The sequence below is a fragment of the Ostrea edulis genome, chromosome 7 (assembly GCF_947568905.1).
Source record: "Ostrea edulis chromosome 7, xbOstEdul1.1, whole genome shotgun sequence".
Classification (NCBI taxonomy): domain Eukaryota; kingdom Metazoa; phylum Mollusca; class Bivalvia; order Ostreida; family Ostreidae; genus Ostrea; species Ostrea edulis.
This window is the reverse complement of record NC_079170.1, coordinates 59,644,846-59,669,401: the sequence shown is the minus strand read 5'-3', so window position 1 is coordinate 59,669,401 and position 24,556 is coordinate 59,644,846. Positions and strand designations below refer to the sequence as shown.

The following is a 24,556-nucleotide window of genomic DNA, read 5'->3' as shown; positions in this document are numbered from 1 at the left end:
AGGTCAGCTAACAAAGGAGCACAATTCGTGACCATTGGAATTCAAACAGACTGTGGAATCTAAGCCAACGCTTCACACGAGGCGTTCAAGTTTTAGTTTTTATATATCAAAGTTTAGCTCATATTACTATCATTATTCAATGCTTACTACGGCAGTTCTGCTTGAATGTTCGTCCGGCATTGCCCCAGAGATGTTGTTTACACTTGCGCGGACACAGGTTTCCATAGTTAACCATTTATGGTTTTTCCTGGGCGGTTTTTAATGTCTGTGATGGGGTTGAAAATTTAAACACTTAATACAAAGCAGAACTTCATATTTTCGTTTCAAATATGTTTCGTAATACTGTACATGTTGGTGTCGTTCATAAAAAATATGGCATTGTATGTATATATGTGCATTTGTATGGCGTTACATAATAAACGCCGGCTGCTCCAACAAGCTCGCCTGGCCTACGTATTCAGAGTGGTGTTTAACAAAGTAAGTTTTTGAATGACTGATCACTAGATATGAATATTTCCGTTTTCCATTTTTGTTGAAGAAGCAACTGTCTATGATGTCAAAAAGTCTAGCCTTTAATTTATCGTGAGGAATGGTCGTGTATAGTGTTGAAAAATCATAGGTTTTAATGTTATTGATTTGGGAAAAATTATGCGATTTCAAGGTTACCAAAAGTTCTTTAGAATTTTTTAGAATCCACATTTGATTAACACCACTTCTAGCATATGCAGTCGCACAGTAACTTTGAAGTTTCCCCTTCACAGCTGTTAATATTTTCGTGAGGAGAAAAGATAGGGGCTTGATAGAGCACTTACTGGATCCAGCAATGTATCTTTGTTTGTAAGGGTTTTATGTAGTTTAGGAATCCAGTATATATAATCAATCACATACATGTATGTGTCACATATTTGTTCTTTTGTTTTTCAATTTATTTACCGTCAGTTACAGCTTCTCTTGCTTTAATCAAATTAGATTTGAAAACACAAGGTAGTGTTTGCAACATATCTTGATAACAGAAGATATGTATTCCTATATATGTAGAACTAATGTTTATGGAAATGGGATACAGTTGGGATGCAATGTGTATCATGTATGATCCTCTTAAATGTACGTTAAATAACTGTATCCCATTTCCATTCTCAACGACCGTGTAGCGTGTGACAGTGTGGCGAGAATTCCATCGTCATCGAAAGCAAGTTTTTTACACTTGCCTAGATGGTCGAGTGCTCTAGTGCACTTGTTACATGCTGCTAGGAGATTTGGTTCCGCAGATCGTGAGTTCAACCCCGGGTAGGGGCGGAAGTGGGTATCCAAATAAAGTGACATTTTCTGTGCTTCATGTTAAATATTTCTTCACTTAGGACAGTTATGTTCATTTAAGAGTTCATTGCTATTTCCGTGCTTTATATAAAATATTTCGAATGCAAAGTGTATCGTGTATGATCCTCTTAAATGTGCGTTAAATAACTGCATCCCATTTCCATTCTCAACGACCGTGTAGCGTGTGACAGTGTGGCGAGAATTCCATCGTCATATATTTTAGACTTGCCTAGATGGTCGAGCGGTTTAGTGTGCTGATTACATGCTGCTAGGATATTTGAGTTCAACCCCGGGTAGGAGCGGAAGTGGATATCCAAATAAATTGAAATTTTTATATATATATCCAAATGTGAAAAATTGCCTCAGTGTCCGGTAATCAATACGTAAAATATTTTAATCTATTTTGACAATGTATCAAGTTCTTTTTTCATATTTAGCCCATCGTCTGGCGTAATCTTCATCAGAATTCACAATAGAGACGAAGTTCTGTCAACAATTGAAAGATTAAGGTTCTCTGTATTTATGACCCTTTAGAATGAGTGATTTGAGGTCCTCGTTTTAAACTATATCAACATCACCAGTAATGACATTTTCAGCTGGACTATAGTTGTGATGTGAACTCATCAATCTTATCACATACATGGTGTGTTTGATACCAATTGTTAGGCCATTCTTGACACACTGATTCTGACAATGGATTACTCTGTTTACCTGATCAAGATATAGGTCTCACGGTGGATTTGACCGGTCGACAGGGGATGCGTACTTCTCCTAAGCACTGATTTCACCTCTGGTATATCTAGGGATCCGTGTTTGAAAACTCTTAACTTGTAGTCCTTATAGGAGTTATGAGTTGTTATCTCCACCTTTTCATACATAGAATGAAATGTTATTTCATCAGTGTGTTGGATATATAAAGCGAGAAATCGGATAAAATGTTTGATGCATTGTCAAAATATAAAAACATAAAACCAATATGATACATAAAATATTGGGCATCAACAAAACAAAATAAGATAAAAGATAAAATGAAATACAAAGTGTATTTACTTATGTAGTAGTGTCCATGAATCCCTGTGTATCCATTTACACTACTGGATGGAAATCTACGGACAATGTCATTTTTTCCTGATAATTGCTGATAATCACTGATATTTTCCTGTGAATGCTGATAAGTTCTGAAAATTACTGATATTTTTACTGCCACAATTTATTAATACATGATAATTGTGTATTGTATCACAAATGTGATACATTACACAATTTTCATGAATGAATGAATTCTCGTTAACTCAGAGGGCATTATGAATCGGTAAGAGGATTTGTCCGTTTCGTAACAGACGTTATTGAAATTGCATCCTATTCCATTTGGGAGACAGTACTATCTGAATCAACTGACTGATCATGAATGTCGTGATAACGGTCTGTGTACGTGATCATTTTCTTGGCATCACACCCTCCTCCTTCTGAAGAGTTCGGTACACCTGATGTGAATCTTCTGAAGTGGCTTTTACTTCTTGCAATTTTTCCACTCTATCATCCAACAAATCAATTGATTCAGCTTGGTCAGTTTGAATTCTTTTGAGATGACTAAGTTGGACAGGACTCTCGTATGTTGAATATTGTTTACTCTTAGTATCCAGGGCTGTTTCTGACTTCTGGTAGCTTTCGGGATATTTCGCAACTGTCGTTATACAACTAAAAACGTCCAGAATCCTAGAATTGTCCTTATAATCCCTGTTCAAGGTGTGATAAACCTGAGATTTCTCACCATTCACTGATTCTTTAGATCCCCTTTCCACATTATTTGGTGATAGTTGTGACGATAAACTTCCGTTCTCATGCGCACTTAAACTAATTTTTGGACAATCGCTGTAACGCTGCTCAGGATGATCGGTGGAAAATGCATTGCTGATACTTTGTACATTAGCTTTAACGTTTGAGTGACCCTGTGGGAATGATTTGTTTTTTATATTAATTTTGTCATAATACATGTAATACTATGCATTGCAAAATCTCATTTATATATTAGTAGTGCAAAGCAATGAACATAAAAATTTCACTATACATAAAATGAATATCTTTTGTAAAAGTAATTTTTCTTTCCAAAATACATATCTATTTCATATTCTTCCTCCTCAGAATTATTCACAGTTCCTTTTGATAGTAAAGGTTTTTGTGGAAAATCAGTTTAGAATGACATAGTATTACTAAATGACCAGTAACTAACCGGGATGTTGGTGCGGTCATGATATACAGGTTCTCCCTCTTGGAGTGAATCGGTGTTTTCCGTTCCGTGTCAGTTAATAGGTCAGTTTGAGTGGGAAAACATAATTCGCCCATATTTCTGGAGAATAAAAAACAATATATTTCGCTCATAATTTCTAGCATCCTGTGTGTGTGTGTGTGTGTGTGTGTGTGTGTGTGTGTGTGTGTGTGTGTGTGAGAGAGAGAGAGAGAGAGAGAGAGAGAGAGAGAGAGAGAGAGAGAGAGAGAGAGAATTCAAATTTATCCTATCGTATAACAGGTATTTTTTCGGGGTTGTCCTTTTTTGCGGATAGGATATATTCACAAAAGATTACATTTGCAATTTATATGTACATGCCGATGGATACATAGAATATAATTTGCTAATAATTACGAATCAAATAGCAAATATTTGCAACCACAGAAAATACCTGTTATACAAAAATTTGTTTAAAAAGTTTTCAAAGATAGAATATATTGTATAGTTCACTTCATGGTGTGTAAATGGATGTGGAGTACCACGTAAATAACACTCAGACCTGTTCCTTCATTTACATTTGTTGACGAAGAGGCATACAATGGATGTGGATAGAATTCCAACCAGCAATCCGCCACCCGCACTTCCAATGGCGTAAAACATACACTTCTTTTGTCTGGATGGTTCTGTGTTATCTATTATTAAAAGAGAATCAAGAATTATTTCTATCCTAAAGTTAAGCCTCAATCAATGATAATGAATACTTCCAAATTATGTACTTTTACAATATTATGTTTTAAAAAGCCATCATCGTATCTATGAAATCCTAACAGATCACCTTGAATTTCAGAGAGAACAACAATTGCAGTTAAATACAAATGTTCGTAAGTGTATCCAGTATCAGCGACCTGTTACAAACGGTATACACTGCGTCATCAGAAAGTTGTGTACTTAGATTTAGTATAAAAATAGCTTGCACTATCTACTTTGACAAGAAAGATCAAATAGAGGAAAAAACAATGCATTAACTGTGAGGTATTGACAAGATACATTCAGAAAATAATGTATATCTTTTCCATAAATTGTACTAATAACTTTTTTTTAAAAATACCATCGTTAATATGATAATAGAGAGATGTTATTTTTCTACTACTTAATGACAACGCTCAATGCAGTTACTTAAAGCAATGACATGATGCAAGAAAAGAGCTTGTTAATTTCTAGGAAAGCTGACAATACTGAATGCAAGATGTATCTGGAAAAGAATCACAAAGCCAATATAACCCATTACAGTAGTAATGAAATAAATTCGCAATTCTTATAACTATTAAATCATTCAAGAAGATCCAAAAATTCATATCATTTAGAAGACTTGTATCTATGCCGGAAATTGAAGACATTGGGTGATATATATCAATCACGGAGGATAGTCTCCCAATTCCTCTCCTGTGGCTTGCTGCATTGCCACTTTGTTGCATGCAAATTTACGTACCTTTATCTATGTAGCTGACTGGATATGGTTCACTATTCCAGTTGATTCCATAACAATACGTTTTTATATATGCTGGGAAGTTTTTTTTTTTATCAAAATGATGTTATTTACCTTTTGAAACATTACGAGTAGAATACCATGTCAAATACTTAGTTATCTAGTTTAGTAGCTACAGTGCCAATTTATATATGTTGGTAGGTAGCTGTATAGAAAACCGAAGTCTATCCTTATTTCCATGACTACGTCCCCAGACATAAAGCTTACAACATGCCCACAACATATATTTCCTATTTCCCCAGACCACTTCATTACATATCTATGCTGATGTTTATTGACCCGTACCATTCTTCGGAATCCCTTTCTTCATTTCTTCCGTAGAGCAGTTCTCTACTTTACATTGTTTCATGTTGCAATACGATGTAGGAATTTCGTAAACATCTTGTCCAATATTGCTCATCTTTGGCTCGGGAAATCCGGACATAATTATCGATTCAGTCTCTATAAACATGATAAGTTCATCGTTTAAGAACTTATGGTTTTTAAAGAAAACATTACATGAACGTATTTTCTACTTATGAGACGGTTTTAAAGGTTTACCATTAATTTTGTTCTCACTGGTACTTGGACAGTTGACAGGAAAACAATCTGAAATTATCAATAAATCTTTGACGTAAGATCATAATTATTAATATATTTTTGATCTGTTTTCTTCATTTAAGCCATACAAATGTATGCAATTGAACAAAAGGATTAAAGTCTTACCTTGAAAATAAATTGATTTTGGTTGCTTGCAGATATGCTGTAATTTATCAATGGTTTCTTTGCATTGTGTTGTATCGATGGACATCGTCATCATTGTTATGCACAATGACCGCTGGTGGGAGTCTTGAACAATATACTTTTTGATTTCTTTCAATCGCATGTCTTTGTATGTGCATGATGACTTCCCCATGTATAAAAGTATACCTGTATATAAGCATATTCAAATGCTTATCAAAGCAATGATATATTCTTGTTCCTGTCATGCAATGCATTATCAGTAATTGTTAATCTCTTTTTCATAAGTATGACATACCTGTGTACATAGTGTTTACTTTCCTATTGCTGATTTGAAAACAATTATCCTCTAACGTCATGGGACTATTGTTATCGGTATGAATAAATGAGAAACAACTGAAATATTGCAATTGTATTGTTATTATAGCTATTGTCTATATTACAAAGCAGTTGTATGAAACAGTGTTCTTTAAAACAAAAATGACTATGCTCTCTTGGAGGAATTTATTTTTTAATATAATGACTCGTTATTATAAGTATCGAAAAAGCATAATGCAATCGTTTGATATACATATAGTACGTACCTTACATTATTCTGTGTGTGAACAGGAAGCGCCAGACAAACAATGAAGGCGATCAGTAACAATACACCTGTTAAATTAGTAATGTGCTGTTGATACTATTCCAAATATGCTAATTGATAAAGTATGCGTGGAAAATTGAATCCGTGTTTTTCCAACTCTCTATTTGTATCGCTTATAGGAGTTAAGAGAGTGATTACTATACGTTAATTCACTTTCATATCGTAGTTACACTCCAATTCATTATATAGCTCTGATCCTTAGACGAATTTGACTCCAGTCGTTGGCACTTTGTTTTTCTTTTTAGTTCTTACACGTCTATTGTTATATCTTTAAAAAATGCCAGTGGCACTACCCAATGCTAAATGAATGTCGACAGTGTTGATATATCAACCCATGTAGAAATATTAGTTATACATATCCTCACTACTTATTATAGTTTTCAATTTACCATTTATCAGGTGGATATATGTCTGCATATACCATTGCTATACGACACGCGTTCAAATGAAACAGGAGTAATGCGTAATGATGTGAATATCTATACTTACGATACACAGAGGTCTTCTCCATGGATAACATTGATAAAAATACACTCTTTCGATAAAACATTTAACGGTTTATCAACCAAGTGGTAGATGGAAATTTCAAATATGACAAAATTTGTTCATTGAAGTGGCTTTTATTTCGTGTCGTATTTGAATTTCCTGGTAATGACTTTCATCATACTAACTGCAACCTGGCTATTGTAATAGATGTTAATTTCTTTGTTGAGGGTGATTCTCAATATTTGTGAAAAGAATGCATTTCTAGGTAGTAAAGTAATTTTGCAAAAACGCCGTAATAAATTGTATTGAATTGATACCAATATTCCAATATTATTAGCTAGCTGTGCATAGTTTTACTTACAAAATCGTAAAGATAATAATCAAACACTCTTTATGGATATCCTTCAATCAATGAGAACTAATTGATGTACTAAGACGTTCATAGCTTCAATTTCTAAACTGTTTATTGTTTTAGACAACAAGAGCACTAAATTACAATAAAACAATGATCAGAGAATATGTATACTAAATATATGCTTTGTATATGATACGTTGATTTTTCACTGATTGAGGTGTAATGGATTTTAGTAGACCATTATATGCAACATAATTGGTTCTCCTATACATGAAGTATGCAGTTCCCCTGAACTTCGTGGGAAAGAAAGTAGAGTTGTAAATAGACATCCTATTGTATATGTGCATTATTGAAATAATAATGATCACGTTGACTTCAATTGCTTTGTTTTGGTATGAAGAGGTACAGGAAGCATACCTGCTTTAATGGAAAAAGAACCACATTCTGCATATAACGATATTTAATTCATGAAAAACATATTTTATTCCTAAATATAGAAATTTTGAAATCAAAGAAAATGCGTATATACTATGAAATATAGCATTCTCATTGTCATTCATGCTGGACTTATACGACTTTGTTTATAAAGCGAACCGGAAATTAAACAATAATGAACACGAAGGCATGTTTTGCTTTTTCTGAAATCAAATTTTCATTTCGTATACACAGTAAAATATAATTTCTATCTTCGTAATCATATACTAATCTTGCTTACAAAAGATGCCATAAAGTGTCTTTGAAAGTTACGATTTTCATCAAAATTTTGTTTTTCACTTTTAATGATAAACATTTACTGTCTAATGTATTTGAATAAGTAATTTGAGGTCCTCATTTTCAACTATATCAACGTCACCAGTAATGCCATTTCCAGCTGGACTATAGTTGTGGTGTGAACTCATCAATCATGACGTGTTTCATATCAACAGATTACTCTGTTTACCTGGGGGGATGACCGGTCGACAGGGGATGCCTAATCCTCCTAAGCACCTTATTCCACCTCTGGTATATCCAGGGATCTGTGATTGCAAAACTCTTTATTTTGTATTCTTTGCAGGACTGAGAATGATCCCTGTTCGCTATCTTCACGTTTTCATCCATAGAATGAAATGTTATTCCATCAGTGTGTTGGATATATAATGCGAAAAACGGGATAAAATGTTTAATGCATTGTCAAAATATAAAGACATAAAACCAATATGATACATAAAAGATTGGGCATCAACAAAACAAAATAAGATAAAAGATAAAATGAAATACAAAATGCATCTACTTCTGTAGTGGTATCCATGAATCCCTATAAATCATATACACTACTGGATGGGAAATGTTTGGACAGTGTCATTGTTTGCTGATAATTGCTAATAATCACTGTTATTGTCCTGTGAATGCTGATAAATTCTGATAATTATTGATATTTTACTGCCAAAATTTATTAATACATGATAATTGTGTATTGTGTCACATTTGAGGTATATGTGATACATTACACAATTATCATGAATGAATGAATTCTCGTCAACTCAGAGGGCCATTATGAATCGGTAAGAGGATTTGTCCGTTTCGTAACAGACGTTATTGAAATTGCATACTATTCCATTTGAGAATCATCACTATTGAATCAACTGACTGATCATGAATGTCCTGATCGCTGTGTGTGCACGTGATCATTTTCTTGGCATTATAACCCTTTTTTTTTCTGAAGAAGAATGTGGTACACCTGATGCGAATCTTCTAAAGTGACTTTCACTTCTTGCAATTTTTCCACTCTACCATCAAACACATCAATTGATTCAGCATTCTTATTATCCAGGGCTGTTTCTGACTTCTGGTAGCTTTCAGGATCTTTTGCAACTGTCGTTACACAACTGAAGACGTCCAGATTCCTAGAATTGTCCTTATAATCCCTGTTCAAGGTGTGATAAACCTGAGCTTTCTCACCATTCACTGATTCTTTAGATCCCCTTTCCGCATTCTTTGGTGATAGTTGTGATGATATACTTCCGTTCTCATGCACACTTGAACTACTTTTTGGACTCTCACTATAACGCTGCTCAGGAGGATCGTCAGATAATGCATTGCTGACACTGTGTACAACAGCTGTAGCTTTAAAATGACCCTGTGGGAATAATTTGATTTTTATATCAATTGTGTCTTAATACATGCAGTATGTATTCATTGCACAATCTCATTTATATATTAGTAGTGCAAAGCAATGAACATAAAAATCTAACTGTACATAAAATGACTAACTTTCGTAACTTTGTAACTTTCCAATGTACATATTTATTTCATATTCTTCCTCTTCAAAATTATTCACAGTTCCTTTTGGAAAATAATAGTAAAGGAAAATGAGTTTCGAATGGAATAGTACTACTAAATGACCAGTAACTAACCGGGATGTTGGTGATGTCATGATATACAGGTTCTCCCTCTTAGGAGTAAATCGGTGTTTTCCGTTCCGTGTTAGTTAATAGGTGAACATTTTGAGTGGAAAAGGATACATCGCCCACATTTCTGGAAAATAGAAAACAATAAATACAGGATATTTCGTTCATAATTTCTAGCATTCTGAGAGAGAGAGAGAGAGAGAGAGAGAGAGAGAGAGAGGGGGGGAGAGAAAGAGAGAGAGATTATTCAAATTAGCTTCTACTATATACATCTAACAGGGATTTTCTGGGTTTGTATATGTTTTGTGGGTAGGAAATATCAACAAAAGCAAAATATTTATAGGTACATATAGGAATAATGTAACTCCAGAAAATTGAAACGCAGAATATAATATGGTACCATTTATGGATCAAATCGCAAAATTTTCTAGTTGCAAAAGTACCCGTTATACAGTAATTTGTTAAAAACGTTTTTGAAAATAGAATATAATACATGTATAAAGTTCACTTCATAGTGTGTGAATTGACTTGGAGTACTATGTAAATAACATTCAAACCTGTAATTTCCTTTACATTTGTTCACAGGGATGCATGCAATGGATGTGGATAAAATTGCAACTAGCAGTTATTTCATTATTATTTTTATTGGTAATTTAAAAGGAAGTGTTACTAGAGTAAAAGAGATATGTGATATTTCTATTATCTAATTGTCACACTTTTAATAAAGTTATTTATAGCAATGACATGGTATTATAAATGAGTTTGTTACGTTCTATGAAAACTGTCATTACCGATTAAAAGAATCACAAAGTCAATATAACCCCTTTTGATTAGTAATAAAACAAATTCGGCATCCTTGTAATTATCACGTCATTCAAGAAAGGTCAAAAACTGTCTATAGCAGAAATTGAAAGGCATTAGATGATATAGCGGTATATAAATCACAAAGGATATCCTCTCTTGTGGCTCTCCTCATTTTGTTGCATGCAGATGAAAGTACCTGTATTTGTAGATTTCCTGACTGGATTTGGTTCATTATACTATTCGATAGGAGTCAAACTTTCATGACAATACATGTTTATATGCTGGGATTTTTTTCAAAATAATGTCATTTCACATAATTTTCTTTTTTAAAAAATACCACATCAACTGTTTGATATCTAATTTAGTAGTTACAGTGTCAATTTAAAAAAAATATTTTGAAAGGTAGATCTAGCCCTACTCTCATGGCTATGTTCCTAAGGGCAAGGCTTATAAAACGCCTAAAATGTATGTCCAACCTTTACGGCCACTTCAAAATCAATGTATGCTAATATCCACTGAGCAGAACAATTCTTCGGATCCTTTTCTTTATTTCGTCAGTAGAGCAGTTGTCTAGTATACATCGTTTCATGTTGCAATGAGATGCGGGAATGTCGTAAACATATGCAATTCCAATTTACATGTTTTAAATAAGTAGCTGTATAGACAATTGAAGTGCAGTCCTATTTCCATGGATATATTCCCTAGGGTATCTTAGGGTAATTCGGTTAACTCGTTCCACTTGAGATTAATTAAGTCTATTTTTATCACTTCGTACATTTTGGATCAACTCTTTGGACAAATAAGGCATGTCCTAATTCGCTCCACTTTTAACATTGATTGGCAAGCCTAAAGACCAAAACACATGTAGTCTGCGTTGTAAATACGTTTGTAGATTAGTGTAGTTGTAGTGCTAGATGTATTTATATGTTGTTTTTGTTATTATTCTCTGTTGATATTGGCCATATTATGTAATTCTTTTCGTCTGTCCTGAAGAAGGGATGGGGCGTCCCGAAAATTTGACAATCTGGTTGTTCGTGTCGTTGGTCATTTTAGTGCTATATATATATATATATATATATATATATATATATATATATATATATAAAGCACATAAATAGCAATGAACTCTTAAATGAACATAACTGCCCTAAGTGAAGAAATATTCCTCACAATAAATTAAAGACTAGACTTTTTGACATCATAGACAGTTGCTTCTTCAACAAAAACGAAAAACGGAAATATTAATATCTAGTGATCAGTCTTTCAAAAACTTACTTTGTTAAACACCACTCCGATTCCACGCACAAGTACTCTGAAGTTGAAATAAAAAATATGCTAGAGTTCCTCATTGACAATATCTTTGTGGTCTTTGGTGATCAGGTCTTCCAACAGTCTGTTGGAATTCCCATGGGCAGGAATTGTGCTCCTTTGTTAGCTGACCTGTTTTTATATTCATATGAAGCAGAATTTATTCAAAAACTTCTACGTGAGATGAAAAAATCTCTCGCAGTGACCTTCAATTCGACTTATAGATATATCGATGACGTTTTGTCTATTAACAATGATAGCTTTAATTCATATGTCGATTTGATATATCCCTGTGAGCTCGAAATAAAGGACACTGCAGAGTCGTCCACTTCTGCTTCATACTTAGATATTTTATTGAAAGTAGACATTAACGGCCAACTGACAACTGAACTGTATGACAAACGAGATGATTTCAGCTTCTCCATCGTCAACTTCCCATATTTGCGTAGCAATATTCCATTATCACCTGCATATGGTGTTTATATATTTCAACTGATTCGATATACAAGAGCTTGTTCTGGGTATAGTCAGTTTTTAAATCGAGGTAAGCTACTGACAAACAAGTTGATGGTACAGGGATTTCAACAGTCTCGATTGAAGTCAGCATTTCGCAAATTCTATGGTCGTTATAATGATCTAGTTCGTCAATACAACCTCGCATTGGGTCAAATGCTGTCTGACGTGTTTCATACCGATTGTTCAGCCGTTCTTGGCACACTGATTTTGACTGCGGATAAGTTCGTTTACCGGATCAGGACGGGTGCGACCGATCAACAGGGGATGCTTACTCCTCCTAGGCACCTGATCCCACCTCTGGTGTGTCCAGGGGTCCGTGTTTGCCCAACTATCTATTTTGTATTGCTTGTAGGAGTTATGAGATTGATCACTGTTCGTTATCTTCTTGCATTTGATATAAAGCACAGAAAATTTCACTTTATTTGGATACCCACTTCCGCCCCTACCCGGGGTTGAACTCATGACCTGCGGAACCAAATCTCCCAGCAGCATGCAAATAGCGCGCTAGATCGCTCGACCATCTAGGCAAGTCAAGATGCCTAGATGGACATTTTCTTTGCTTTATATATATATATATATATATATATATATATATATATATTGAGAGTTCAACTAACATCTCTAGCTAATTCTCCTAGTAAATATGTAGATATAGTAGACGGAAGTTCTGCACTGGATTTCTCGAAAAAATCTCAAATCTTAAACTCAGTTTCAACTTAAGTTTGAGTTTTTGTCTTAGTTGAGATTTTGCTCAAATTGCATTTCTCAAAACGATCTTAGTAAAATCTCAGCTGAGTTAATCTTATTGCTCAGCTGAGTTTATTCCTCACGACACTAAGCGGCCCGTCTGTCAAAAAACGTAACATCCGCACAGCTGTATCTTTCGTAAACAAATCGTCTGCTTGTCTTCTGCCGCGTATAACGTCAAGATGGAGGACTTTCCTAAAGCACGGAAACCAAATTGGACCGAGAGAGAGCGTTTGGCCTTGGTGGAGGCGGTCCGATGCAGAGAGGACCGCCTTTTCGGTAAAATGAAGGGGGCAGGGGGAGTGAAGAACTCTCGTGTGAAGGAATCGGCGTGGGAGGAAGTCGCTCAATTCGTCAATGCGTAAGTACTGTGTTATATTTTTTTCCTATCAACAAAATCTGTGTACCTTTTATTGAAAAGAAGTTAATCCCCGGAACATTGCACAAACGCATTATGTTTTAAATAAATAATTAATTTAATCGGATGAAATTAATCTTAATCAAAATCTAAAATTTCTTAACTATTTTTGACATCCATATATTTATTATCAAAGTCGAGTGTTTGTTGATACATGCTATTGGGGCGAATTGTATTGGCACCGATCTGCTCATTTTGATTACCGGAAGCGAGACCATCGTATAATACGAGTTTGGGATTACTCCGAATGGCGAATCTACACCTTGCTTCGATTGCAACGGGAGTATATTTTCATTGCCCCTATATAAACTCGATATCTATTTTTAACAAATATTATCATCTCACTATGATTAAGACGAACGTGTTTTACGCATACACTTTATTACTTGTACATTATTTGTATGTATTTTCATGCTGCCCCTTGAGGGCCCTTGATTGGAAATAAATATAGTTAGTTTGTACCAGTGCAATTCCGAATTTGAATAGTTCGAGTTTTGATTACTGAGGAAGTAGTCGTAATATACCACAGACGCTTGTGTTATAAACTTCACAAGCTATGCTATAGATTGATACCATAGCATGCGAGGTTTTTGAGATAAGTACTTGTGTATTATATATAGATTACACACATGAACCGTTAATTTTGTAATAGTCATGATTGTAGGGGATCTATACTAGGCCTATACCATCCCCAAATAAAATGTTGTGGTTTTTTTTTTAATTATTTAGGGGGTAGCATAGTATAAGTTACCGGTTCCTGCGATATCTATACCTAGCCTTAATGAACATCAAATGCATTTATGTGTGTGTACATATATGCAGATATACACAAACACGCCATGTATATGTCGCTGTTAGAATTTTTTTTTTATTTACAAAAATGGAATTTAATGTGCATTTATGAATATCTACATGTGCATCTGAAGAATGTCAGATTATACCTTAAAAAATATCAGATTTTGAAAAATGATTTTACGAAATAACTATCATTTAATTGAAATCAAAATTTCAAATCCATTTTAAACTCTTGTAAATGGCTACATATACTTATAACACACCTGAATTATTCACTTATGTGCTATACAGCTAATATTTTCAGGAGATGTATTGTACCGAACCTTATTATGGTAAAGGAATGATTTATCATTCCCAATAAAATATGGTTTTCAGGATATTTTACAGATAATTGTGTAGTCATACTTTATGAGTTTATCATTTGTTCTTTTCATTCTAAATTAAATTTGATTACATTCTATTAAAAATATATGATATGGTAATATTTACTAAAATGATCCATTAAATGGACAGTCTATAGATTTTTTAAAGAGCGTTTCTTTCTATTTCACCTTTGAAATAATACAATGTATGTGTATTATGTAGACAATCTGAAACCAGTCAAAGGGGGATTGAAGAGGTGAAGAAGCAGTATTCAAACCTAAAACAAAGAGGTATGGCATGGGGGTGGGGGTTGTAATCGCATTAAGCCCATCTTTTTGGGTATGTTCAACTTTCCAACTAGTACTTCAACATGATAACAGTCATTGATTTTGTATCATATACAATAATGACATAGATCACGTTGATGTTTAATTTTTTTCTCCATCTTTTTCGTCAATGCACAAAATGCAGTTCATAATGCCTATTATAGATGTTCCTGCTTTATCTTCCGTATTATGGAGTACATTGAGGAAAGGGGAGGGGGTGCAATCTGGTGTAATTTCAATTTGGGGAGATGGGTAGACATTTGTTAAAGAAAACAAAGTATGCTTATATTATAATCATCGTATATATAAAAGAAAATTTCTCAAAATTGTTACTAGTATAGATGTTCATATGATATACATGTATTATTAGTTACACAGTTAGTTAGTGACCTGATACGGAAACATACATGGTGTGAAAAGAAAACCCGTATCGGGTGAGGCGAAGTCGAGCCCGATACGGGTTTTCTTTTCACACCATGTATTTTTCCGTATCAGGTCACTAACTGACTGTGTAACGCATTTATCACGTCGAAGACCTCTAACTGTATATGTGGGGGGTCTATATCATACAACTTAGTCAAATGTCTTTCCTTTTGAAACGGCTGCAAGTCGAACCCGACGATAAATAAAATTACTCGCCCAATACGGATTTTACTCGCATGATACGGTTTTTTTCACGGCGTCATGTGACCAAGATCTGACCAATCAGATTTCAACAATTTTGTCTGAGGCGTGATAAGTATGCATGTCTCCACAGTTGTTGCTAAATATCAGATGTGCATCACTCTTTCATTTTTAGCTCACCTGAGCTGAAAGCTCAAGTGAGCTTTTCTGATCGCTTTTTGTCCGTCGTCTGTCTGTCCGTCTGTCTGTTAAACTTTTCACATTTCTGACTTCTTCTCCAGAACCACTGGGCCAATTTCAACTAAACATGGCCAAAAGCATCCTTGGGTGAAGGGCTTTCAAGTTTGTTCAAATGAAGGGCAATGTCTCTTTAAAAGGGGAGATAATCACAAAAATGCGAAAATAGGGTGGGGTCATTTAAAAATTTTCTTCTCAAGAACCACTGGGCCAGAAGAGCTGAAATTTACCTGAAAGCTTCCTGACATATTGTAGATTCAAGTTTGTTCAAATCATGGCCCCCGGTGGTAGGATGGGGCCACAAGGGGGATCAAGGTTTTACATACAAATATATAGGGAAAAACTTTTAAAATCTTCTTCTCAAGAACCACTAAGCCAGAAAAGCTGAGATTTACATGAAAGCTTCCTGACATAATGCAGATTCAAGTTTGTTCAAATCATGGGCCCCTGGGGTTGGATGGGGCCACAATAGGGGATCAAAGTTTTACATACAAATATATAGGAAAAATCTTTAAAAATCTTCTTCTCAAGAACCACTGAGCCAGAAAAGCTGAGATTTATATGAAACTTTCTGACATATTTCAGATTTTAGTTTGTTAAAATCATGGCCCCCAGGGGAGGATGGGGTCACAAGGGGGGATCACAGTTTTGCATACAAATATATAGGGAAAATCTTTAAATATTTGCCAAGTGACTCAGGTGAGCAATGTGGCCCTTGGGCCTCTTGTTTATATTATACTGATGTGAAAAATAAATTTCAGCAAAGGAGAAAGCGGATGCCATCAGGAGACCGGCAACTGGTGGAGGACCAAAGCCTCCCTCGCCCACTCCAGTGGAGGCAGAAATTATTGTTGGAATGGGGGACAGGCCTACATTGTGTGGTCTGTCTGGAGGACATGACACAGAGGAAGGTATATAGTGCACATGAATGTTCGAAATGTAACCTATATGCAGGACTCGAAATTAACATATGCCCGTCAGTCTATGACTGATTAAAAGTCTGACAGACTGACTGACATTTGTTTTAGTCAGTCCAATGGAACCAGTTAATTTTCTAAAGCATCAGTTTGGAAAATATACTTATGATTTTTTTTTTACACATATGGCATGCTTCGATCTGTAGATATCAGACGAATTTGATTTTATAAATCAGTGATTCCAAAGGTCCGTCGGACATTGGCAAATGTCCGGTAATTTTTGTTTTGGTCCGATCAATATCAGTTGTTGGCCGGACCAAGTGTCCGATAATCTCTTTTCCAATGAAATACATGATTAGATAAATTTTCAATTTTTAGCAGCATATATTATGTTCCAAAATTTATTCTGTTCTTTAGTCATTGCAAACAGAAAATGTGTTTACGTTTAACTCAAATATTTATCAAACTTGCAATCATCTTCAATTCCCCCGAGAGGGTGATAATACAATTGAGCAATATAACCCGTGAAACTACAGACGTCTTTGAAGCGTTTGAATTAGGTAATAAATAACACTTATTTTAGCAAATTGTGTTTCAGGGTATACCCAAGAAATACAGACAAACAATTAAATTATATCAGTTAGTAAGGCCAAGTATTAAAAAAAAATATTTGATGTACATTACCCCAATGTATAATATTCATTCATGCCAAATAATTGTTAAGGACTTTGTGGGGGAAAATCTTGACATCTGATGCCAAAATAAAAGTTATTTTTCATATTTGACAATTAATGAATTATTCATGTCCACGATGTATTGAATGATTCTCATTTATTAAGCCAAACTTTTAATTTTCAAATTTAACAATTATTCATGTTCATGATGTATTGAATGATTCTCATTTAGCAAACCAAACTTTTTCTCTTGATATAAAATGTCCAACCTTGAAAGTTGTATGTTGGAGTACATGTGCATCAAACAAATACTTTTAATTTTGGCCCAATTTATTTGCAACTCTTAACTGACATAATTCTTGTAATTTTCTTTTCAAATCTTGTGTCTTTTCTAAAGTTTTCTACATGTCACCAAAAAAAAAAAATGCATTGAAGAACAGTCCACATTTCACTTTAAATACAACATATGTACAATGTACCTTTAACCATACATTATTAAACAAACTTGAAACTTGTACCATTATAAAAACAGTATTATAAAGAGACAGTAGTTCAACAGAAAATGCATAATGACGTTGTCGAGATAGAACGAAGTTTATTTACACTAACACTATTTTTCATTGCAGTGATACTTTACTCTGTGCCAAATGAGGTGCCACAGCAACATACTTACTCATCTGAGATTGCCTCCACATGTATGTGAATATGAAATAATTCATAAAGGTTTCACTGTTACATGTACATGTATTTAATTTAGCTCACCTATTAGTTCACTGGAAGGGCCATGCCCCTTACAAAGGGGAGATAATTACATAAATGCAAAAATGGGGTGGAGTCATTAAAAATCATCTCAAGAACCACTGGGTTGGAAAAATTAAAATTTACATGACTCTTGCCTTACATAGTGCAGATTCAATTTTGTTAAAATCATGGTCCATGGTCCATGGTTGTAGGTCGCCCCGACCTACAATAGGGGATCAAAGTTTTACATGCGAATATATAGCGACATTCTTTAGAAATCTTTTTCTCTTGAACCACTGGGCTAGAAAAGTTATACATATACAAAAGACATTAACTGAAATCATTCGATGTAGAATTGTGTTTCGCAACCATTCTGCTGCAGAACCTGATATTAATTAAAAACTTGTACTTCTATTTCATGATTTATGTACTACAATTTGTAAATGTATCATTGTAGCCAGTTCCAGTGCAACAGTGAACTGTCAGGTCATTGACTTGGGTCCAACACCATCCACATCAAAGAGACGGAAGACGATGGAGGAAGAAGAGATTTTAACCCTTCGGGCAGAAAGGGAGGCTTACCAAACAAAGACAGCATATTATAAAATGAAAATGAAAATTTTGCAATCTAAAATGGACAAGGCATGTTCAGAGCAGTAGGCATTTTGTTTTTACTCTGTTTCTCCCTCTTCTTTTTCTCCCCAATACTTTTTTGTCTGGGAGTGTTCTCAGAAAGTGCTCAAGCACACGAAGTAGTTAAAATGTATTACACGTCTTTTGTAAATCTTCTTCTGAAGAACAACTATTCCCATTTTCAATCAAAAGTGGCATAAATCATCCTACATTGAAGGCAAAAATAGGTTAGGATCATTTGAAAATCTTCTCAAGAACCACTGGCCCAGAAAAGTTGAAATTTTTATGAATGCTTCCTAACATAGTGTAGATTCGAGTTCGTTCAGATCATGGTATTTTTGGGTAGTGTAGGACCAAAATAGTGTATCAAAGTTTTTCAATGGTGATGTATAGGATTACTCTTATAAAAATCTTCTCAAGAACAACAGGGCCACTAATCGTATTGATATGTGACAAGACCTGTCTTTTGGTACCAAAGCTTGTGAGTGATGTGGCCTTTGGGCATCTTGTTCAATGAAATATCTTTTGAAAGTTATATCTTGGGATATATATTAACAGTTTCAATTGATTTACATGGTCAAAATGATCAATCTGTATGCACATGTGCTTTGCTATGATTGGCAGATATTTAGATAATCGATAAATTCCCTTATGAAACAAAAATGGAATGATATAGACATCATATGTTCATACTATAAAAACTGTATATGTAAAATGATTTGTTGTGCTGAAGCACAATGGCACCACTTCTTTAGTGGTGATGGGAGATTGGGGAACATCCATAACGATCTCCGTTACAATTAGAACTAGTTATTTTTTGTTTCTGTTGTGATTCACAGGGTTGGTATATATTCTGTGTACATGTATGTGTAGAACAGTAAAATAATATTCGAGAGTAAGAGTTTACAAGTACATTACGAATACTATTTAGGATTTCTTCATCTTCCATACTTTTTCCGTCTCTTTGATGTAGGTGTTGGCATTGCTAGATCATTTTCCTATTAACATATATATGGGTTTCAGTAAGACTATATGTGTGTAAAACTTTGCCTATTTATGTATAGGCAGAATGTTATTGTATATTAAATGTTTTTGATCTACAGTATCAAAATGTTGTTATGTGGAAAAATCTATGGTGCTATTATTTTTACAAAATTTGTAATAGACAAGACAATCCAGACAAGGTATGTAGTATGGTTGGGAAGATATACTTGATTTGTACGCATTAATGTAAAATATTATGTATATCATGTTTTGATGCATTCCAACATTTCATTTTGTGATGCATTAATAAGTATTTATATTCAATGAATATTTCAAAGGGGCATGGATGCAATTTGAGCTGAGAATTCTCAAATTTTACTTTTCCCATTGCTTAACTAAGGTACAGTGTAATTTTAATGGTCAACCAAAATTTGAGTGTCAGTTGTTGAACAGCACTCACAATCATTTGTTATGTAAACAAGACCAGAGCCATGTTTTCGTATACTTATAGATTGCTAAATAGATTTATTTATTTTATCTTGTTTAATGTATCTCAAGATAATTTTTCACTCATAGAAAATATGTTGAAAACAAAATGAGATGTGACAAACTCTAGAAACTGTTTAATTGTGTTCAGAATTAACTTGTAATATGAAAAATCTGCTTTAACCAAATCTTTTACAAGTATATTTAATCTATATGAACAAAAACATGACACAAGCCTTGTTTACATAACAAGGACTTGTGACCTCTGTATCTCCCATGTACCTCGACAACTGACATTCGAATTTTTGCTGACCATTAGAAATACCTTCAATGTTAAACAATGTAAACATTGAAACTGGAAAAATAAAAGTTTGAAAATTTTCAACCAAAACCGTGTCCATGCCCTTTTAATAGTCATCATTTAAGAAGAAAAAATGATTCTATCTTTTTTTCTGTATACCGTCCAAACCTTTAGTATTAGTAATAGATAACCTGTTTTATTTCAAGAAAAAAATGCCTGACAAATATAATCCCTAACATGTTTGCCATCTCTTTGATCCCCAACATCAAAACTAACATCCTCCTGGTTTACAAATAATTCGTCTACATCTAAGATATCATTTCTTTCAATACCAATGTTGTGCAAGACTGCACAGGCCAAAGTGATACTACATGCCTTGTCTGGAGTTGTGCGTAGGCCAGTGGACAAACATGAAAATCGTTTCTTAAGAATTCCAAAAGTCTGTTCAATGAGAACTCTTGTTTTAGCATGGCAGTTGTTGAATTTGACTTCTGCTGGAGTAGAGGGAACAGGATATGGCGTCATAAGATAGGGCTTGCAGGGGTATCCTGAGTCACCAAGAAGGAAACCTTTGTATTGTCCTGTTGATATAGAAAAAAATATAGTACAATCAGTCTAATGTATTGGTACTATCTCAAAGCCTAGAAAATTCTTAATGATATATACCATTGTCAAAGGCAACAGAGATACGGCTGTCTCTAAATATCCTACTGTCATGTACGCTTCCTGGCCATTTCGCCACACAGTTTGGGATCCTATACTTAGCATCACATATCATCTGAAATTGTTATTTTAAAAGGAATTTAAATTATCATTGCAAATCCAGATTTAACTGTCAGTTTATTGGACAATAATTTATGTCATATTTGTTTGGTAATAGTCTTCTATGCTATTACATTCAAATTAGATGTATGAGCTTGCATGCAAAATGTTTGAACCATCATATAGGTTAAATCCTGAGATGTATATAGGAAGTTTTTGAATACCTGGTTACATGTATTTGTATAATTAATCAAAAGTTTTAATTCATCATCTTTGCTAGCCAAGTGTCCGATTTACTTACTCTCATGAGAGTAAGAGAATCGGACATTTGGTAAACGAAGATGGTATTTTATGGACATTACTCTAGTGTTTCAGTGTGTTCCTGTATTAGCAATATGGTGATAAAATTGTTGTGTTAAATACCACCAGGTATTATTTGTTATGTTTCGCTCATGTGAACTGCTGGCTGGTGTGAGCTTTTCAGTCTATCTATGTTGTCTTCATCATTGTTGTCATCTTTGACATTCCATATTTTGATTGATTGTTTGTTGTTTTTGAAATAGTTAGCCATTATACAGTAGTATTTATTAAGCATAAAACTTCAAGTTATGAAAACATGTTATATTGTGTAAATTAAGACTTGTTTAACTAGTTGCCCATCTTCACAGATGAGCAATGTGGCCCATAGGCCCTGTTGTGGCATAAATGAAATTATTAATACATTATCAAAAATCATACCATACTGTGTTGTGTTGTGAAATCGAATATGATCCATGAATATGCTAATGTTAAAAGCACAGAATACCTGCACATTAAGAGAATGATATCCTTTCCTATTCACATAGTCTGGTTCATTCTGTGATGGTGCTTGTAGTTTGATGAAGGTCCCATCAACACATCCCAGAACATTTGGGAAACCTAGATATATAATATTTAATTTGTGATCACTTGTTAATTGATCAGACTATAGTAGAAATATACATGAAATGTTGTATTACTTCACGTGTGGAAACGAATTATAACTATTAATTTTAAAAGATTTCAAAATTTAAACTATATTGAAGTACAATTCTTGGGTATTGAATTTATGATTTATATATAATCTGGCTCATTGATGGAAGGTGCTTTTATTTTGATGTAGGTGCCATCAACGCAGCCCAATACATTAGGAAACCCTATGACAAATTGATAGAGATTAAAAATTGTGTACAAATAATGACGGCATTATGCGTTACCAATCTTTAAGACTTTCATATATATGTTTCTAACCACATTCCCCTTGAAAATTTTAAGTCTAGATCCACCCACACATTGGAATAAACGAATACTTCCGCAAATATCTGCTTTATTTATGTGTCAGAAATGTTGTATTACTTCACGTGTGGAAACGAGTTATATCTAGTAATTTTAAAGGATTTCAAAATTTAAACTATATTAAAGTACAATTTTTGGGTATTGAAATTATGATTTATATAATCTGTCTCATTGATGGAAGGTGCTTTTATTTTGATGTAGGTGCCATCAACGCAGCCTAATACATTAGGAAACCCTATGTCAAACTGATAAAGATTAAATTGTGTACAAATAATGACGGCATTATGCATTACCAACCACACTCCCCTTGAAAATTTAAGTCTAGATCCACCCATATATTGGAATAAACGAATACTTCCGCAAATATCTGCTTTATTTGTGTGTCAGAATCAAATCAAACTTTTTTTTTTATATAATCCATTGTACCATGATAATATATCACAAGTGAAGCAATGTTTTCATTCCTAATACGTATGTATCCATGTTTGTTGTTCAATACGAAATATTTGCGGTACGATATAACCTGAGTTGCAGAATTATTTCCCTTCACTTGTCGATGTTGGAAGTTCAAATTACCTGCAATGGCAAAAAATTCTTGTTTCACTTGTACCATTCTTGGACCTGTCGGCATGTTGATAAATTGCCTTGCCACCCAGCACAAACCACGGCACACGTCTCTTACTGCTCTGCATATGGAAGGTGGGGAAATAGAGGAAAAGGTGTCCGAAATCAGCGAGTAAAACCCACCAGTCGCTAAAAACCTCAGTGTTACGAGGACTTGAAGAAGGGGTGGTAGAGCGCAACTCCTCAGAGTTTCGCGTGTAAGAGAAGGGGCGAGCAAACCAGTGATATAAAGAACTGTATCAGGCCTAAATCGGTACCTCTTAAACACCTCTACTTCACACAAATTTTCTAATGGATTTTCGCGATCCACGAGTCTGTTATACGCTATACGCTGACGATGCCGGCGGCGACGACGTTGTGATCTGTTGTTGATCGCCATATTTGAGAGGTAAGATAAGATTTGAGACTACTAAGAAGGTATCTCAAGATTTAATCTCAGCTGAGTTATAAACCGATCTTAGATTTTTTTGAGAAATCCAAATATTTGAGTTTTCTCAGATTTGAGATTTTTCTCAGAAATTTGAGTAAAATCTCAGACTTAAGTCTGAGTTTGGACTTAAGATTTTTTCGAGAAATCCAGGCCTGAATTCTGAATCCTGATATATTATTTGCGACTCAATGACAATCGAATGTGTAAATCATCAAAACACAAGAAAACTGCACCGACTGGTTCTCCTACACAATAAGTATGCAATTCCCCACAACTTCGTGGGAAAGAAAGTAGCTTTGTCAAAATATTTCCTATTGTACATGCGAGTTAATAACATAATTAGGATCACTTTTGACTTCAATTGATTTTTTTTTTTTGGTCTGAAGAGTTACAGGAGGTATACACTGTATATAATTTTATCCAGAGAGAACCGCGTTTTACATGTACCGCTGTTTAAGGTAGCTCCATCCTCATGTGACTTATCAATATTAATGGTTAAAAGCGGAAAAACTTTATTAATTTCCACTCAATATAGTTCAACTTAATTAATTATCAAAAAAATGTATATGTTGCCACCTTTTTAAAGATGTCAGACATACAAAAACAGAAGTATACATCAACATCAGAAAATCCACATTTTCGTTAAACAGAATAATAAGAATATATAGAAACTTGTTGAAATGACAAAATTTAAGTGTCAACAGTTTTAAAGAAAATGCTAATTCATAAATATATATAGATTAATTATGGATATTTGGGAAACCACTGTATAATAGACATCCAGTAGAGGAAGTTCCAGCATAGGAGTTATTGCCCTTGACAACATATTTTAAATCATGAATAATTGATTATCTATGGAAAATATAAACTT

General features: G+C 34.2%; 3 protein-coding genes and 1 long non-coding RNA gene across 4 annotated transcripts; 1 reads left to right on the top strand and 3 right to left on the bottom strand.

Annotated features, from left to right (window-relative positions):
* Window positions 1–2,243: 2,243 nt before the first annotated feature.
* On the bottom strand, window positions 2,244–4,377 carry LOC130048289 (uncharacterized). Its single transcript, XR_008797135.1, has 3 exons — window positions 4,104–4,377; window positions 3,548–3,664; window positions 2,244–3,266 (listed from the first exon to the last, which is right to left on the bottom strand). It is a non-coding gene; the product is annotated as an uncharacterized LOC130048289 (long non-coding RNA).
* A 969-nt stretch (window positions 4,378–5,346) lies between these two features.
* LOC130048288 (uncharacterized) lies at window positions 5,347–6,515 on the bottom strand. The gene is made up of 5 exons (XM_056144871.1): window positions 6,395–6,515; window positions 6,109–6,206; window positions 5,796–5,999; window positions 5,631–5,678; window positions 5,347–5,531 (listed from the first exon to the last, which is right to left on the bottom strand). The coding sequence occupies exons 2-5, from the start codon at window positions 6,167–6,169 to the stop codon at window positions 5,362–5,364; spliced, it is 483 nt and encodes a 160-aa protein (XP_056000846.1). The 5' UTR covers window positions 6,170–6,206; window positions 6,395–6,515; the 3' UTR covers window positions 5,347–5,361.
* Window positions 6,516–13,001: 6,486 nt separating this feature from the next.
* Window positions 13,002–22,054, top strand: LOC125667448 (uncharacterized). Its single transcript, XM_056144870.1, has 5 exons — window positions 13,002–13,417; window positions 14,855–14,922; window positions 16,581–16,730; window positions 18,037–18,105; window positions 18,609–22,054. Exons 1-5 carry the CDS (start codon window positions 13,239–13,241, stop codon window positions 18,809–18,811), a joined length of 669 nt encoding a protein of 222 aa, XP_056000845.1. The 5' UTR covers window positions 13,002–13,238; the 3' UTR covers window positions 18,812–22,054.
* Window positions 20,757–23,748, bottom strand: LOC125654769 (putative nuclease HARBI1). Its single transcript, XM_056145763.1, has 3 exons — window positions 23,208–23,748; window positions 22,056–22,235; window positions 20,757–21,136 (listed from the first exon to the last, which is right to left on the bottom strand). The coding sequence occupies exons 1-3, from the start codon at window positions 23,632–23,634 to the stop codon at window positions 20,757–20,759; spliced, it is 987 nt and encodes a 328-aa protein (XP_056001738.1). The 5' UTR covers window positions 23,635–23,748.
* Between the last annotated feature and the right edge of the window lie 808 nt (window positions 23,749–24,556).